The 19,625-nt window shown below is 36.2% G+C and overlaps 1 protein-coding gene and 2 non-coding genes across 3 annotated transcripts; all 3 read left to right on the top strand.

Annotated features, from left to right (window-relative positions):
* Window positions 1–816: 816 nt before the first annotated feature.
* On the top strand, window positions 817–3,773 carry LOC148845998 (cytochrome b561 and DOMON domain-containing protein At3g07570-like). The gene is made up of 3 exons (XM_088956255.1): window positions 817–1,100; window positions 1,519–1,915; window positions 3,469–3,773. Exons 1-3 carry the CDS (start codon window positions 921–923, stop codon window positions 3,582–3,584), a joined length of 693 nt encoding a protein of 230 aa, XP_088812381.1. The 5' UTR covers window positions 817–920; the 3' UTR covers window positions 3,585–3,773.
* Window positions 3,774–14,507: 10,734 nt separating this feature from the next.
* LOC148845997 (small nucleolar RNA Z103) lies at window positions 14,508–14,609 on the top strand. Its single transcript, XR_016102758.1, has one exon. It is a non-coding gene; the product is annotated as a small nucleolar RNA Z103 (small nucleolar RNA).
* Window positions 14,610–14,693: 84 nt separating this feature from the next.
* Window positions 14,694–14,803, top strand: LOC148845996 (small nucleolar RNA Z103). The gene has a single exon (XR_016102759.1). It is a non-coding gene; the product is annotated as a small nucleolar RNA Z103 (small nucleolar RNA).
* The last annotated feature ends 4,822 nt before the right edge of the window (window positions 14,804–19,625 follow it).

The following is a 19,625-nucleotide window of genomic DNA, read 5'->3' as shown; positions in this document are numbered from 1 at the left end:
TCATCTAATATTCTTTATCAATCATCCAAACAAACAAAAAATTAACAGTCTCAAATCCTTGCCTCTTCTGTTCAAGAAAGTTGGGGTCACCAGAATACCCACTCAAACATGGCCCCAACTTTCTTGAATGGAAAAGGCAAACATTTGGGACTATAAATTTTTTGTCAACTTTTAGATAGTTGATAAAGAAAATTAAATAGCACTTGAAGGGCATTTGTGTTTTTTTTCAAATGTCCCTTAATGGCTGGTTAACAACTATTTAACAACAAGTATTGGATTGTCACGTTTTAAAAGTTTAAGTATTGAATTATCACATTTTAAAGTTTAGAGATCAAAGTGACAGTAAGATGAACGTATAGATACTAATCAGAAATTTTCCGTAAAAAAAATTAAGAAGACAGCCTGATGAAAGCAAGTGGTTATGATGATACTTTGATTATTCTGTTGATCAAAAAGTCAAAATTCCCCACATATTTAAATCAAGAATCATAATCTAAAAGGGGTCTTTTGTGAATTCTAATTTGCAAATAAAATATTGGGATGAGGTCATTTTATTTCATTTCTTTCCAAATGAACTCATGTGCAATTTTTCTGACCAGGCTGATATTAAATTATATGAAGATGGGTTCAGAATCTATGAAAAGGCAAAAGTAGAATGAAATGGTTCCATTTCCTTGCGATTACTTAAGATTTCTCCTGGACACATTCAGTGGAGGGTTCTAGTGTTTGTACTTGTAATCTGTACGGCCAAGCAAATTTGTACTTGTCACATATGCCATATGCAAGTCAATTCCTTCTCTTCTTATATTGGCCACCACGCAAACTAATCTCACACAGTTCCTCATCTGGATTTGCTTGCGACTTCATATCATCCCAAGTGCAAAAACCAAAGAGAGAGGGAGAGCAAAACACAGAGAGAGATGGAGATAAAAACCTCTTTTGTTGCCACATTCTACTTCCTCTGCTTGCTTGGCTTCTCTTCCTTGACAAATTCTCAGATAGATTCTTGCAATTCTAATCTTAAAATCGTGGGTATTGCCTTCAACACAACTTCTCTTATTTGCCAACCAGTTTGGAGTTCTGAAGATTTCATACTTAGGGTAAGTTCATTAGGCTTTGTTTGTTCGAAATGGCAATGCGAATCAGATCGATGCAAAATTTGCACCCCTATGTTCAGTTTTGCTTTCTTATTTGCACCACCTTTTTTCTACGGTTCTACCACAATTCTTTATCATATATATAAAGTGGAGATCACATCATCTAGCTTTCTACCTCACTCTCAATAACAAATAGCCATCCTCCTGGCTCCTACAACCATTCTCTTGTATAAAAGTTGGAGACCACATCATTTTACTTCTCACAAACAACCAAGACAAAGTCAGCTCTGAAGCAAAACTAAACCAGAATTTACATCAGCCCATCTACACTCCCATCATTTTAGCTTAACACAAATGAAATTTGCACTGCAACCATTACTTTCATATACTTGGTTGGACTAACATTGGGAAAATTTTGCAGTATCAACAGAATGGACCAAGCTTGTGGAATTTCCTTCTCTCAGTGCCAGACAAGAGTTCATATGTAGCCATTGGATTCTCTCCTAATGGGAGAATGGTTGGGTCTAGTTCAATTGTAGGCTGGGTTCCTACAGGAAGCAAAGGAGTAATAAAGCAGTACTTTCTAGGAGGAATGAAGCCACAGACCTGCACCCCAGACAAAGGGGAACTAGAAGTTGCAAACATGACCATTGTTTCTCAGTCGTCACGTTTGTACCTTGCCTTCCAACTCAAAACTACTCAGCCTAACCCTAATTTGATATATGCTGTTGGGCCACAGAACAGCTTTCCAGCTTCACCGGATTATTTCATGTCGGAGCACCGATCACAGACCTCTGCAACATTGAATTTTGTCGCAGGTAAGTGCAGCCTGTATGGAGAGTTGTTAGGGCTGTAAATGGATCGAATTGAATCTTATCTGTTAAAGATGATCATGGGCCGAGCATGGGCAGACTTATTACAGGGAAATAACAGCATTTTAGGCTCCTTGGGACAGAGACCAAATTCAATCCTCACAAGACCGTGCTCACACCATACTCACAGCCACTTGCAACTGTGTATTGAGATTAATATCTCCCTACTTGTATGTTTTTTTCATGAAAAGATATTCTCAATGCACAACTGCAAGTGATGATGACTGAGTTCATGTTTCTCAGGACAGGTTTGCACCTGGGCTTGATAATACACGTCTGGGCCTAATTCACATTTGCTGTGAACCTGTTGCTCAATCCGAAAACATCACATATACTGATTTTTAATTTGAGTCAAATGCTGGTGTGTTCATATTTCATTGGCCATGGCCGTCGTAGTAGATATCAACTCGTCTGGACCTGGAGTCGGGCTACACACCCAGGTCCACTCATATGAATTAGGATAAAATATAAAAACCTCCCCTAATGTTTCTGACAATCATAAAAATTTCACCTGTGATTTCATTTTCATAAAAACCTCCCCCCCCCCCCAAGTCAGGATTCAGTCCCGCTACAACCAGCAGGAGGCCTTAGCAACCAACCAGTTGGTAGTATTAAAAAAACCTGTCAGTTACTTCCCTTTTATTATTGCATCAGTTTTTCAAAAATACTTATTTTACTCTTATATCTATCATTCATATGAAAATTTATTAAAATACCTCTAAAAGAATTATTCACTTTTAATTAAAAAAATCCCCGAACTTACACCGAGAAGAATGAAATAATTTTACTCTATAAAAATGTTAGGTTTAGTGTGGTCTAGAACGGAAAATCTGACATTTTAAATTCTATTGAAAGATGCCCTAATAAGATGCAAGGGTAATTTCGTAACTTTGAGGTTTCCATAACTGGGACAAAGGTGGAAGAGAGGTAATTGTAGGTTTTTATAAAACAACAAGAGAGGTTTTTGTTAAAATGAAACCTCAGGGAAAATTATTATGATTGTTAGAAACTTCAAGAGAGGTTTTTATATTTTATCTTATAAATTAATAAAATTATTTGTTTGGAAATACATGCATCATACATACATACATACATACATACATATATAATTTCTGCTATAAGGCAGGCCGTTTAGGCCTAAAAATTTAAGGCCTATATCAGGCCGAACAATACAGAATTAGGTAAAAATGATCAACCCTATTAGCTTTCAGATTCAAATGGGACTCAGGTTTGATTTAGATATTGAATACCATTGATAAATTAAAGTAAAAATGATCATTTATAACTAATAAATGAACATTACTTTGAACTGAAAATAACTCATAAGACTTCAACCTATGACTAGTAAATATACTTATATTCAAACTCTATTTAGATAGATAGAATTGATGTATAAATGTTTGTCTTAATTGTTTATATTATGTACTAATATGAACAACTATTTAATTTCTATCTACTAATTTCTTTGGTTTTCTTTTTTCTGGGTTGTTTACAAACAGGTAAGAGCACTACAAATACAACAGATTCGAGTAGTACAAAAAACAAAAGTTCAGGTGGAAGAAATACCTATGGGGTTTTCAGTATATTGGCTTGGATCCTCCTTATGTTTATTTGATGATTGCACCGAATTTACTTTTCCTTGTTTTTTTTTATCATTATTTTGGCGTTCGTTTGTGAGTGATCTCTGAGTGTTGGAGCTTTGTATCATTGTATGTATTCATGTTTTAATTATTTATCAGTTTTACCTGTCAGACATTTTTATTTTAATAAGAACCATCTCATTTGTCTCCGTTTCTTATCCTTATTTAACTGCTCCATCGAATACATCAGAGTTGTGAATGATTCATGCAACCTTTGAACTCAGTAAATGTAATTAGACCTCAATGTTGAGTTTAAATCAGCCCCCCCCCCCCAATAAGATTGTCTCCCATAACTTCTCACAGCATATCTCCGCCGTGTATTGGGAACATCTCCCAATAATGATATCATCATTTCTGGTATTATCACCGGGAGATGTTCTCAAATAATGGCCGGAATATATTATGAGACGTTATGGGGGGGCAATCTTGTGGGGGGCTGATTTGATCTCTTCAATGTTGGAGCAAAGAAGGCACCTCAAAGAATCAGATCCTCAAGACTTAAACTAACATGATTAAGAAATGGGTTTGACTATAATGCCGGAAAGATATGATACAGAAAAACTTGTAATTAATCAATCGGCATCATATAAGTTTTAAGTGGTTTTCATCAAAATTCATGGGAGTTGTGATTAGTCAAAACCTTTATTTCCGATACAATATCTTCCCGGCATCATATGTTTTCCCTCAAGAAATATAGGGAATTTGTTTATCAATTCAATGTATTTCACACTATTTAGTTAGTCATTGCATGTTGCTAATGCGCTCTGAATGTTACCTTAACCAGTAGAAGCTGCTAATAGGATATTAGGTTATTCTAGAATGTTTTCCAAGGGCTTGCTAGTAGAGGGTGCAATTAGGATGGGCCCAACCCAAGCCTGAACTGCCCAATATGAAATTTTACATGAACTGGGTTGGAAATTTGATCCTTGGGCTGAACCCAGATCCAAAATCTTGGGCCTTTTCATTTTTAGACTGGGCCTAGGTTTAGTCCTTGAGTTTCTCAAGAGTGGACCTATCCTAGACTGACCCTGACTCATTAAGGGGGCCTTCTTCTTTTGGATTTTGAGAGGGGGGCTGAGAAAAGTTGGTTAATGGGATTTTGGTTCTTATTGACCAAGAATCTCATGTTCTTTTTTTTTATAGGAAAAACTTAGGGGCTACATAAGACAGGGGTAGCCCTTCCCTAGGAATCAAAAAAAAATAAAATAAAATCTAACTGAGATCCTTTTGGACTGAACCTAAACTAGCTTGATAATAGGACGGGGCATTGCGTGCTAGCCCTTCCCCAGGAATCTCATGTTCTTCTTTTAAATATATGTAGGGACCAGTTTATTTTCCTGGATACCCATCTCCTAAGTGGGTAAATAACTTTCCCACCTTGGGAGAAAATTGCCAACCCTTGAATGGGACAAAAATGCCCATTTTAATAATGAATTGTTATGGCTAAAATGGTCATTGCCTTATTTACCTGGGAAAGAAAAGAACATAGGTAAGTGCAATTACCCGGATAAATAACCTACCGAAAAGTAAACGGGACTGTATAAATCCATCATGGCTAATTCAAGGCTATTGTCATACCGTTAAGAAAGCAACTTGGGTTAGATTATCCTGAACCTAGCCTAAAAAAGCCTTGATCAATCTGAACCCAAACTTAATATTATATAACTGTGTATTTATGCATGTAAATACTTATCTGTATGTGTAATCACCAATTTTTTTGTATTCAGTGCTATGCACCATTAATAACTTCCCCTGACTCCTTTTTCTTCAAAGTGCTGGTTGCGGGATTTGATTCCATGTCAAGGTTGGAACAAACCATCTAACACACCAACTAGCCAGCCCTCGGTTAGTTATGTGTAATCACTATTCATGCGTTTATATATTTGCTACTCTATATCCACAAATATATATATCTATATATTTATGTATTTTCCACTACAAGTATTTATGTATTTATGTATATACATATTTATCTATATATACATGTTTGAATGTATATTGCATGCCAAAAATATTAAGTTTAAAAACATTTTTTTCTACAACGCTAATACTGATTTAACATGTAACAATGAAGTTTAGGAAATAAGTACACTCAGCAGAAGCAAGTAGAGAAGTCAGGCCAGCCCAAGACTAATCCGAGCCCAACCCAAGCCCAATCTAAACCCAAACCAATTCCAATCCAACTTGAAATTTTAGGGTTGGGTTAGGGTTGATCTCAACGTTGCCTAACCTGGCTCAACTTGCATCCCTATATATCATCAGGAGGGAGGAAGATATGGAATTTCATTATTTGGATATATACAGAGAAGGAAATCAAGTGGCCGACCAGATTGGAAATATGGTTTTGAAAATTGGATCGAAAATAGAATCGATTTGACCACCGGTTCCTGGGTCAAACTGTCCAACCATCCATTCCAAACCCTGGTTGGACGGTTTGGAGTCCAAAACCGGACCTGGAGCCATAACCATTCCCGGGTCAACCGGTCCGACCGTCCAGTCCGATCTCGTTTTTGGGTCTAAAAGCTGAAGATAGAGAAGTTTATGATTACGTTCTTGGATGCTTTGCAACAAGAGAAAAGTGTTTCAGCTTTTGAAAACTTTTTGTTTTCAACTTCAGTAATTGGGGTGTTTTCAGAAACAAACTCCCCTTGTTTCCAAAACAATAAAAAACAAACAGTAGTAAAACATTGAGAACACTGAATTAAAAATACAGGTAAGGAAAAAACAGCACCACTCATCCATTAAGACGAATCACACTGAAACATCTCCTTCTGTCTCCTTGAACAGAAAAACACCGGAAAACAAAAGATGGGAAATGGGACAATCTGCAGCGAAGCATTCTGATTCTCAATTTTCTGGGGGACATCTCCTGCCAAATTTCCACGATGACATCCATGGCTCTCTCATTGAGCTCCTTCACTGATCTCTTCAGTTTCTCTTTGAAACTTGTTTGTGTAGAGAACTGGTAACTTCTGAGAAATGCTTGTCTTACATGATAGTACTCATGGCGACCCCTGAAGCCATAATCGATCTGGTTATAACCAACTGCTTGCAATGGCGAATCGATCAGCCTGAAATAGTCTGGAGTGGAGTCTTGCCATGGCCGAACTCTGATACATGACATGACAAGAACGGATGCTAGCTAGCTGGAAGATGCCTAGCTACGTACATGGGTATTTATGCTTGAGCACTCAATTCAGAAAGGGTTGGTGGTTGAACCACAGAGAAAATTTATCAAACGGTTGGTGCCTTTTTGTTGCACCCAATTAAGTTTTATCCACCACCACAAAGGCCAACGTTATGAGATTGATTGTTTGACTTAAATAAAAATCTAAAAATGGATAGAAGAATATAGAAAATGGTTTCCATATATTAATTTTTAAACCTATTTCGATTTCACATCAAAATAATCATAAAACTGTAAATATTACATGTTATAATACCAATTAATTATTAATTAAAATATGCATGTATTTTTAATAAACTTGATCAAATCAACATTTCTAAGAACCGGCCGGCGACCCAAAAGCAACTTTGCTTCTGGCTATGAATGTCTGGGTCCAGAAGTCTAGAGGGGCTGTTTGCTAATAGCTGAAATGGCTGAACTGAAAATTTTATTGTTTTATCTTTTAATAAATAAAATAATTAAATAATAAAATATTGAGTCTAAGCAAATTGTAAGAAACACTTTTTTCTTTTCAAAGAATATACCCATACGTATACTACTTAATAATATTCCTGATAGTTGGAGCACTATGATTTATTTAACTTGTTCCATTTTCTATTTAGATCTATTGGGTATGTAGTATTTATTACTTAAAAACAATTCTTGTCTAGAGGGGCTGTTTGCTAGAGCTTTTTTCTTTTTTTTTTTTCTGTTTTTGTTTTACAAGGTTTTCAACCTAAAGCTGTAAATAGGTTGCGTCCACCCAATAGAACCGAACAAACTGAACTGATTATGTGGTTTGTGTCTCGATTAATAATTGGGTTGGGATTGGTTATTGTTGTTCCAAATCAATTATATTATTATATTATAGTATAGTATATATAAAATTTTTGTTGTATCTTATGTTTAAAAGGGTGAATTTTATAGACAGTATACAAAAAAATTTTGGTTAAACGGTTTACTATTCACTATCATTTTTATCAAGGTTCTAAATATCGATATAGGCCGATATGTCGGTTGGGGTGTATCAAGCTGTGCACTTTTTAGTTTTTTTTTTTAACTGGTTTAAGGGTTTAATTTAAAGCATGTTTACCCCCTCAATCATGTCAGACCCCAAAACACCTACTGCCAGCACCCAATTTTTGCTAGGTCCCTTCACCTACCTCTTTTTAGCCCCCAACACTTGAAAACAAAATTAAACCTTGCCAAAGCCCAAAATTGCTATTTTTTATGCAATCCACATGACAAACGAGATCAAACATTAGATTAAATATAATCCTTAGACTTAGGAAACTAAGGCTTAGTTACACTTCATCATGCCAACCTCCTTTCTAGCGCTCCCGATCTACACGATGTCTAAACCGTGACTCCGCGAATCCAAATCTGACACGTTCATTACACCAGCAACATTAAGATAGGCTCACCCCCCAAATTCCACCTTGAAAATACTAAGATTCCATTTTGACGACCCTAAACGATTACAGCTAGAAAACCAAGATCAACTATTTATTTCTTAGATCGTAACCATCCACTTGACTCCTAACCTTAATTCGTGCTCACACATCAAATTTCAACACAACATTCCCTTGCTTAACCATTCAGCCAATAAAGATTTCGATTTGACATTTACAATTAAATCACACAAAAAGTCATATCCCAGGTCCAAAATTCTTAAAATAAATCACCCATCATATTTAGCCTTAAATCCCTCCATTTCCTTCTAGAATAAACAAGATTCCACTTTGGATTTTTCATTAGCCAAAACCTTATTCCAAACCAAATATTTCAATCCACATTTCTGATCAAAGATCCATCACTTCCATCATCTTTAGGGCATTAAAAAGTGATTATCCACCAAATTTCAACCCAAGATTCCCTCATTTAACCCTCCATCAAGTCAAGTTTCTATTTTGACAAATCTTGTTAATCTGAACTTGATAGCCATAAATCTCCATCATCTTGACCCTATTTGGCCAATCAGACCTCACTATTATGTCCAGAAACTAAAAAACCTTCTACGTCAAATTTCATAACCAAACTCCTCTATTTAACAGTTAAAAAAGTGAAATTCTATTTCGAACATTCTTATTAATTAATAAACCATTGGCTAAAACTTGGACCCAAACCAAACCTATCAATCCACACCTCCAATAAAAGATGCATCGCCTTCATCAAATACAGAACGTTCAAAAATGTTTACCCACCAAATTTCATCACAAAATTCATTCATTTAAAACATTCATCGAGCAAAGATTCTATTTCAATAAATCATGTTGATCCGAATTTTTCAGCCGTAGATCTCCATCATCCCAACCCTTTTTGACCAGTCATGCCTCACCACTGTGTTCAAAAACCCAAAAACCCTTGTACATCAAATTTTACGACCTAATTTACCCGTTTGACCATTAATCTAGAAAGGCTCAATTTTGACACATCATATTAAATTACCACATTAGCTATCCCCTCTTGCGATTTTGAAAGGGTGGGGGCTGACATTAGCCCCTTGCTTGACATGTTAAAACACCTGGACTAATAAAATTAGGCCTAGTAAACTTAAAAAACCCAAAAACCCAAAGATACCCCCACTTAAAGTTAATAAAACAAAAAACAATATTTATAAGTGAGTCAAAGTTACATTTTATGCCACTAACAACCCCAAATATGAGATTATGATAACAAGCATGCCCTAAGCTCCAATTGGTCACACAAAACCCAAGAAAAACAACTCCAAATCAAGGAGAACCTTTTCACCAACAAGGAAATGTCAACTGAGTACCTTTTTTATGTAAAAAATCTTGGTCATTTTCTTATAAAAGCTCTCTTCAAGCCCAAGCTCTTTGATTTCCCCTCCTTTTCTCTATAAATAGAGACCCAACTCAAGCTCGGGGGGTGGATTAGAGAAGGGAGAAACAGAAGAGAGACCTCAAGAGCATTCTTAACCTCTGTAGAACTCCCACTCTCAACAAAATCTCTATAAAACTTTAAATTCGTCCACTGTGTTTCAGATCTGAAAATTTGCACAAAACCTCCAAGCATTCAACAATTTCAAACCTCTATTGAGCTCATTCAATCACTCTTTTGTTTAGTTCAACTACTGGAAGTGCCTCTCACCCCTTCTTTTAGCTCGAGTTTTTATTTTTTTCGGTTGCTTGTTTGAGACCATGGAAAACCATTGTTCTCAATTTTGTCTAGACTAAGAAAAAGAGGTAAAGAGGTATGGGTTTTAGGGAAGTTAGTACCTAAGGCCTAATAGCATCACCTCAAAATCGCTCTCAAGAGAAGTTAAGAGCATTTTCTCTAGATTTTGGAAATTCTTGCAATCACTTTATTTTATTTTTCATTAGAAATGAGCCTAAATAACTCTCATAATAGGCTACTACAACAACTTGGAGAGAGATGTTCCAAACACTTTTCCTCTCCCAATCCTTGGGAATCCAAAATCTCTTGATTAGGTGCCTTTTTGGATGGAGAAGGGAGTCACTATCAAAGGACTGAAAATCGAGTTTTCAAAGCTGAAATGAGGGTCCATTTCCTCTAAAATGAAGTATCAAATCCAATTCTCAAAAATGAAGTCCGAAGTTGTGCTAAAATGTTTTCTACATAATTATATTTTTTGTGTTTTTATCTTTTTTTAAGTTTTTATTATTTAGTTTTGCCATTGAGGGTTAACACATTTTTAAGTTTTTATCACACTTTATCAGCATTATCGAGAAGGGAATAACCAAGGAAAGTTGGACAATTATCAAGGAAGGTTGATGGAATAGTAAATTAAAAAAAGGAGAATCAATGATTAGTAAAAAGAAATTGTGGTAGCTAAGATGACTCAATCACTATGGGATATTTCATGATGACATTCACCCACTAGTTTCGATCTTCCCTACCTATTTACATTTCGTCCTAAAATAAAGTCTTCCACAATCAATAAAAAGACACAGTTCATGTTGATGAAGGATATGAAGACCAATCCTCATCCATATGGCTATGAAGGAGCCTAAATCGAAAGAAGGAAGAGAGAGAGAGAGAGAGAGATGAAAACAAGAAGGACAGAGAATACGTAGTACGAAGAAGGCCAACTCCGCCTTCTTCCGGAAATGACGAATGGAAGGATGGCCTATATAGCTAGCTGCTATTTCCTACTCATAAACCTAGACTATCGGCTAAGCTGCCTATTCTTATAGATATAGATGGGGATTACAACCTTTATAATGAGGATGAGGAGGATACAAAGCACATTTTCAAAAGCTACTCTTTTGCTAAGCAAATTTGGCATATGGTCAGGCCTAATATCGAGGGACCTACTAATATGGACCCATCCTTGATAGATTGGTGGAAAAATAAAAATCAAAGAAGCTAAAGAATTTGTTTTGAAGGAGAATATTTCCAAGATTTGGAAGGCAATTACATGGCAATCTCCGAAACATGGGTCAATTAAAAGACACCGGATCTGCTCCTCACACCTAGTGCCTCACACACACATCTTACCATGCATTGGGAACATCTCTCGTACTTATTAGTGAATATCCATGGGAGATGTTCCCAATGCACAGTGTATGTGCCTATGAGGCACCCATTTGTGAGGAGCAAATCCCGTCACCAATTAAAATAAATTTTGATGCTTCCCGTTTTAATGGGGGCACATGCTCAATGACAATAGCTAGAAATCATTTGGATGAAATTGTTGATGGAAAATCTTATTTCCTTGGGAATCTCACAACTTAGGTGATGAATTTCAAAGATCACCCCATCATCAGAAAGCTTATTTCCTTGGGAAGCTCACAACTTAGACAATGAATTTCAAAGACCATCCCATCATCATAAAGGGCGATTCAAAGCTAGTGATCTTTTGTCAAACAAGTGATTGACCCACGTTGGAAACTAAGGAACATAATTCTGGATTGCTTAAAGCTGAAGGACCAATTGGAGGGAGTGGAGTGCAGATTGGCTCACTCATGAAGCTCAGAAGTTAGTTCGCAGTTTAGTCTCTTTTAATCTCTGTAACCTTCCTATTGTTTCTGTTTGCCATTTTGATTTTTGGGGTTGAGCTACCCCCCCCCCTCTTGGTTCCATAAAAAAGAGAGATGATTTGCCTATTTTTTGATAAATTGAAAAAAGAAAAAGAAAAAAGAGAATAGAAAATATATGATAAACAACTTTCATCCCTTCACCATGAAGCTCAGAAGTTAGTTCTCAGTTTAACCTTCCTATTGTTTCTGTTTGCCATTTTGATTTTTGGGGTTGAGCTACCCCCCCCCCCTCTTGGTTCCATAAAAAAGAGAGATGATTTGCCTATTTTTTGATAAATTGAAAAAAAGAAAAAGAAAAAATAGAATAGAAAATATATGATAAACAACTTTCATCCCTTCACCATGAAGCTCAGAAGTTAGTTCTCAGTTTAACCTTCCTATTGTTTCTGTTTGCCATTTTGATTTTTGGGGTTGAGCTACCCCCCCCCCCCCCCTCCTCTTGGTTCCATAAAAAAGAGAGATGATTTGCCTATTTTTTGATAAATTGAAAAAAGAAAAAGAAAAAAGAGAATAGAAAATATATGATAAACAACTTTCATCCCTTCACCATGAAGCTCAGAAGTTAGTTCTCAGTTTAACCTTCCTATTGTTTCTGTTTGCCATTTTGATTTTTGGGGTTGAGCTACCCCCCCCCCCCTCTTGGTTCCATAAAAAAAGAGAGATGATTTGCCTATTTTTTGATAAATTGAAAAAAGAAAAAGAAAAAGAAAAAAGAGAATAGAAAATATATGATAAACAACTTTCATCCCTTCACCATGAAGCTCAGAAGTTAGTTCTCATTTTAACCTTCCTATTGTTTCTGTTTGCCATTTTGATTTTTGGGGTTGAGCTACCCCCCCCCCCCCCTCTTGGTTCCATAAAAAAGAGAGATGATTTGCCTATTTTTTGATAAATTGAAAAAAGAAAAAGAAAAAGAAAAAAGAGAATAGAAAATATATGATAAACAACTTTCATCCCTTCACCATGAAGCTCAGAAGTTAGTTCTCATTTTAACCTTCCTATTGTTTCTGTTTGCCATTTTGATTTTTGGGGTTGAGCTACCCCCCCCCCCCCTCTTGGTTCCATAAAAAAGAGATATGATTTGCCTATTTTTTGATAAATTGAAAAAAGAAAAAGAAAAAGAAAAAAGAGAATAGAAAATATATGATAAACAACTTTCATCCCTTCACCATGAAGCTCAGAAGTTAGTTCTCATTTTAACCTTCCTATTGTTTCTGTTTGCCATTTTGATTTTTGGGGTTGAGCTACCCCCCTCCCCCCTCTTGGTTCCATGAAAAAGAGATATGATTTGCCTATTTTTTGATAAATTGAAAAAAGAAAAAGAAAAAAGAGAATAGAAAATATATGATAAACAACTTTCATCCCTTCACCATGTTCATTTATATGCTAACATGGCTTCATGTGAATGAAGGCCGATTTTCAGTCATCCATATCAAATTTTCATCTAATCATTAATTTGTACTTATTCTAAATTTTAGTTACTACTTCTCTCTAGGGGTGAGCATTATTTGGTTAAAACCAAAATTTGGTTGGTTTTTAGAATTAGAAATTTGATTAACCGAAAAAGTTGAATTAACCAAATTTCATTATATAACATGTAATATATAATATTCTATATATTCATTTATTAATATATTATATATTTTAATAAACTCAACTTCATATATAACTATATATTTATTTATTAATATATTATATATTATAATTTAAAAAACTCAACTTCATAATATTATGTTTGTTAGTGAAATTTGGATTCGGTTTCGATTATTTCGATTTTCTTGTAATTCAGTTTTGATTCGATTCTCACTTTTTATTTCAGTTTTTTAAATTTCAGTTTACTCAATTTAGTTTTTAATTGAATAAGCCGAATGCTTATAACTCTTACTTTTTATTTTGTTGGATCCGTTTTTATAGTCCGAATCTGCTCCTCAAATAACACTCTTCACACCTGATATCCCAACCACACATCAGGAACATCTCTCGTACTTCCGAATCAAAATTCACGGGAGATATTCCCAAGATGGATCGGCGTGAGTAGCGGTACGTGAGGAGCAAATCACAATATTTGGATTTATAGTTTCCACTCCGCCTCTCATAGATCATTTTAATGCCCTAATGGTAAAGGTTTTTATCGGAATTAAAATACGGAAAAGTACGTTGATTGTTCATTCTCCCATTAAAATATGAACCGTACACGTGGTGCCTAAACAGACCGCTAATTCTATCGTAATTAGGTTTAGGGTTTTAGGGTTTTTGAGTTCCAGTCTCAACTATAAATAACGGGATTAGAATGCTGTTTCTTCGATATCAGGATTTATGTGCATTCTTTAGGAGGTCTCTCGACTAACTTCGCCGATCCAGCGTTAGAGGGGAGAGAGAAGCAATCAGGAATTTCGAGGTCTCTGATTGATTACAATTCTCGTCCTCTCTCCGGTTCCGTCTCATTTTCTTTCTTTTTATGAATTTTAGGAGTTTCTCATGGTTGCGTCGAATACTGATTACCGGCACTCTATTTTCTGAATGGGTGTTTGTGTATGAGCCGACGCTACAATTGCTCGTTCTCCATGTCTGCAAACCCTAAAATCCAATTTTTTTTTTAAAGGATTTAGAGAGCAGAAACGGAGGAAATATTGTCTTTGGGTTATTTCTTCTTTAGTATTTGTTCTTGATTCCCTTTCTTCCCTTTGCGAACTAAAAGGTTAAGATGGATGGAAAGGATGAGCCTTTCCCCAGATGATCGACACTGATTATACTGAGCTTTTTATCAAATTTTCTCTTTGGAGAAAATGCAAGCCAGGAATCTGATCCATCCATCTGTGTTATTTCGTTTTAACCAGTAGGTTGCACTTTTAGAACTATGGTTTGACGATTCCAGACTGATTGGGTTGGGGGAATTAGAAATGAGGAGACTTTCCCCATATGATCGACGTTGATTCGAACTGTGCTTCTTCAATCTTCTCCACTATTTCATAGCGGAGATTTAAAAGCCAGATCTCTGATCTTTCTTCCAACCCTAATTTTCATTTTCTATTCTTTGTTTTTAGTTATCAAGAGAACGGCATGATTTTATTGCTATATTGGTTTGATTTAGTTTTTCAAGACAGCTCAATTTTCATAAAAGAAACGAAGGAGTTCAGAAGAAAAATAAGTGACGAACTGATTCCAACTGTTTGGTTGAATGCAATTCGAATTTCATTCCATTCTTGATAGATTGACATTCCCTCATTTGATAGAACTATTCTTATTATGATTGTCTAAGGACTGATTACAATTGTGAAGTTTATATTCACGTTCTAAAATGAAGTTGCATATTCACCCAACCAGTCTTGCTAGATTTAAACCAAAAATCATAGTCAATGCTTCTGCTTGAAAATAAAGATGAACTACTTCAAAAGGAACCAGCTCTCCAAGGCAATTCCACCAAAAGAAACACCAGTAGCAAGTTAAAACCTGCATCTAACATTAATTTTGAATCTACCTTCCAAAGGTGGCTCATAGGGATTAGAGATGCTTGGACCCACTTCATGGCCACTTGAGTCAGTCAGAGATGCTGTTTGGACAAGGATTCTTGGAGGCTGATTTGATTTAAAAGTTAAATCCTTTATATGGAGGTCTGCAATGGATGAGCAGTAAAAAAATCCTTTCAAAATATAGCCCATTGCAATGTGAAAGATTTCTCAAATGCATTTGGCTTGTTGCTAGGATTGGTATTAGGGTTGGTTTGGGGGAATGACTGGGGACTGTAATTCAGAATTCTGCAATGAGCTGCAGAGTACTTTTCTCAAGATACTTTTTGAGGTGGCAATGAACTTAGGTTGACAGTTCGACACTTTAGTTGCACTAATTAAGGGTATACGGGCTTGGACGTAGGTTTAGCTCTACCCCACTTAACATATCACTTTGTTCTTGTTTCTTTTTTTTGGGTGGGGGGAATCCAAAGAATCTTTCATGGCTACATTTTTATTATTATTTTTACATAAGTGCATGTTTATACACATCCTACCTCACACCCTATATCTTGGCCTGGGCCTATTTGACATTGGCCTTGGTTGGGCCATAGGCTGAAATGTGTTTGGGCTTAGACTTCCTTGTCCTTGGCAGATTTTGGATGTGGGTTGGAATGGTTTGGACCTAAGGTTACAGCCGGCCTATATGGCCTTGGCCGAGTTGGGCTGAGCATGGAATCAGTTTGAGATGAGCTTGGGCCTAAGGTGGGCTTCTAGATAGGAATGGACTTAGGATTCTAGGTGGCAATGAGCTTAGGTTGACAGTTTGTGACACATTAGTTGCACTAACTAAGGGGATATTGTTTGGACCTAGGTTTATCTCTAAAAGAAAATCTCTAAAATAATAAATACCTAAAGCCAAGTGTATGAATTATGATCAGAAATATCTGGGATTTTCAACTATCCATGAAGTTAGGTAACCCTTAGTTGACTTCTTAATGTTGAGTAGTTGTTTTGGCCCAATTCTTATGCCCTAATCCTAAGGACTAGTTACATCACTGAATTTTGTTTCACAGTTTTATGTTTTATTATTGATGATTTCATGATTTTAGATTTCCGATGAGTGATCTATCATAATTCATAATAGATTTTAAACATTTGAAACATATCTTTTTCAATTTGTACTAAAACAACCAAAAATAGTTCATTTCAGCCCAGCCCCTGGCATAGAAATTTCTAGTTCTGAAGAGTTCATTTCAGCAAATAGCAAGTTTATCTCTAATAAATTGCATATTTGCAATTGATCAGATCTTTTCAGCATAGTATAAATTCAGCTAATGCAACCAAAAAATATCAGAATGAAGAAAGTGGTGAATTTTTGTCTGAATCATAACCATATAAGCTTCTAAAACGTAAAAAAAGTGATGCAACATATGCTTTAGGAAATGGTGAAAATGTTGAAAAGAATAAGAATTCTTGTGAAATTAGCATTGATTTTTAAACCCTGAATATTGTAAAGAAAAGGGGTCTGAATTTACCTATTTCTAGCTGTAAGATGTGGAGAAGAAACTTGCTTTGAAATAGGTAGGCTTTCAGTGGTAACGCCAAGACTTTAGACTGTCACACACAAATCAGAAATTACAACATTGAACAATTAGAAACTTGCTTTGAAATAGTCTTTCAGTGGTCAATGCCAAATCTGAAGAGTGTCCCTGAATCAATTAGAACATTGAACAGATCTTCCTCAAACATTGAACAGTTGAGGGATCCAGATTCCAGAGTGTCTCTGAATCACAATTAGCCGCACTGTTATCATACAAGTTAGGAACTGTGTAGCCTACTGAGAAATTCTAGATAAAATAGGAATTCATGCAACTCTTCCATTCCTCAAACATCGAGGGACCCGTGAGAAAATTGGACATGTCGTTTAGTGGGTTTCACTCTCAGTACGTGGGGAAAAGAAATCCACAAGAAAGAAGAATAACTGAAGAAGCAAAACAGATTTTCCATAAGGTATGTGCTTTTGAGAATAACAGCCAAGCAGTCTTTTGATGTAGTTGAAGTTGATGTCTAAATTTGGGTTAGGGAACTAAGCAAATCATTATCAAACATTTTTCGAGCTCTCTGTCGAGTTTCAAGTTAAAAAAAACCAGAAACAAAAAACAGAGATCGATCTCTGTCGAGTTTTAAGTTAAAAAAAAAAACACTAGGAATAAGGGAATTCAAGTGTAGATGGGAAAAAAATCAAAATAAATGATTAAAATGAGAAACAAACTTCAGAAAATAGGAGGAAGTGACCAAACAACAGGTCTGCCGGCCACTGTTCCTCACTGCCGATCATCGCCGGTGGACCTGCCAACTGGTGCACCACTGCTGTTAGGGCTTGAGGGTCGAATGAGCGGAGAAGGGGGAGGTATAACCTCATAGGGGCATTTTGGTCATTATAAAAAATTGTCAGGGATGGATTTGTTCTATTATAAACCACTTGAAATCACTTTTTCAAATAAATACTTTCTCACTTTTTTACCAAACACCCATAAAAAAATACTTCTTACCTTTGTTCTCAAACACTACCTAAAAGAAGAAGCAATTGAGGTTCAGTTTAACATTTAAGACCAGCATAAAAAGAACAATAGAAGGTTGGGTTAATAACAAGGAGGTTGAAATTAATTTGGATTAGACAAAGTGAAAGCAACATAGGAGCAGATTTTGGTCGGTAGACGAGAATAAGCAACATGAAAATCAAACGACAGATTTGGAAATAGAAACAAATAAACAACGTAGACAGTGAAAAAGAAAACAAAATCAATTTAGGCAGAAAATGTCAGGTTACACAAAATTAACTGCCTAACCATTGAAATCCGCAGAACTGGAACAAAAACCAATCGGAATTCATTGTTAAACGAAAAGAGATAGACCTATAACTCATCAACACGCAAACACAACCAAAAATGATCGTCTGAGCGTGATAAATCAGGTGTAGTGAAATCCACAAACTTGGGGGCTTCGATGTTCTCATAGAATTCGTCATCGTCTTCGTTGGAGGGGAGGGGGGACTTTTGGAGCAATATTTGGATATTGGAGAGAAGTCGAGAACCGAATCTTGGTGGAGAAGAAGGAACGGAATTAGCCGCTGCAAGGAGTTGGGGCGGCTATGGCCGAGAGGAACGGAAAACAGAGGTAGAGAGGATTACTGCCATCGTGAGGTCGGGGAAGATGACTGTTTTTTGGACGGGGGTCTTTGTTTCAGGGTCATAGTACGGGGGTTTTTTGTCGCAAAACAAATTACAGGGGATCTTTCTCACAGACCCAAGTACTGAGGTCTTTGTAATTTATCTAAAATTAAAGTTAATATATATTTAATAATACTCAAAGATATAATCCACTTGAAACCCCATTTAGACCAAGGCCAAGCCTGACATGATTAGATTGACTCAAGGTGGGTTTACCCCTAAATCAGACCCACTGACATCCCTAGGAGTTAAATGCAATTTATAGAGGATTTTATTGTGGATTTTTTTTTCTATTTTTAATTTAAAAATCCCCTATGAGGTGGAAGATACAAATCACATGAATGAGAAGATAGGAGAGAAGTTGATGGAAACATTGAGGTGGGTGAACTATTGAGGTAAATAAGCACATAAAAATAGGAAAAAAAAACTGTTTGTCAGGTATTCAGCTTTGATTGGAGCTGTATGGAAGGCTTTGATGTTATTAAAACTGAACTGGGATCTTCCCACTATGACAGATGAGTTCACATTTCCGCCCCAGGGACTGCCCCACAACGTCCCACAGTACATCCCTGCTGTGTATTGAGAACATCTCTTGATGATGACATCATCGGGAGTGATATTATCATCAGGAGATGTTCTCAATACAGGCGGATATGTGAACTCATCTGTGTCATTGTAGGATGTGCGTATACAGATGATATTAGAACGTGTTGCGAAAGTATATTGTTGTGAGCAGATCCGGACTTACTAAAGCTGGCTTCACTAAAAAACTGATTTATTAGCCCAATAAAAGCGCATATATATATATATATATATATATATATATATTACCAAACATAGTTTCTAGGCTTTTTGTGCAGGGACCACTTTGCAAAGCCTGATTCTGCTGTATGAAAGCCCTCCCAAATGGGCCCAAAGAGTAGGCCCATTTGGCATGTCTTTCCATGCAGTTTTTTGGCTTTTTACAAGTCGGGAATACCAAAAATCGGTCCATTTCCATTTGGCACACAAAAGATCTAGCCGCCAAAAGACAGGACGCCGGAAAGACGTGAAAAGCCCATTTTGGGTTTATTTCAAGAAGCTCTAAATGAAGCTTCTTGCGCCTTTCACGTTTTAATCTCGCACGAAAAGACCTGAAACGACACGG

This window comes from Nelumbo lutea, chromosome 7, assembly GCF_056320005.1.
Source record: "Nelumbo lutea isolate HS-2025 chromosome 7, American lotus-T2T, whole genome shotgun sequence".
NCBI classification, from domain to species: Eukaryota; Viridiplantae; Streptophyta; class Magnoliopsida; order Proteales; family Nelumbonaceae; genus Nelumbo; species Nelumbo lutea.
Note: the sequence above shows the minus strand (reverse complement) of the source record. Positions and strands in the feature narration are given on the sequence as shown.

Excerpts from the sequence above, each read along its gene's own strand:
- LOC148845998 (XM_088956255.1), top strand. The coding sequence starts at position 921 with ATGGAGATAAAAACCTCTTTTGTTGCCACATTCTACTTCCTCTGCTTG. Across the intron at positions 1,101-1,518 it reads CTGAAGATTTCATACTTAGG|TATCAACAGAATGGACCAAG; the intron begins GTAAGTTCATTA and ends AAAATTTTGCAG. Across the intron at positions 1,916-3,468 it reads AACATTGAATTTTGTCGCAG|GTAAGAGCACTACAAATACA; the intron begins GTAAGTGCAGCC and ends GTTTACAAACAG.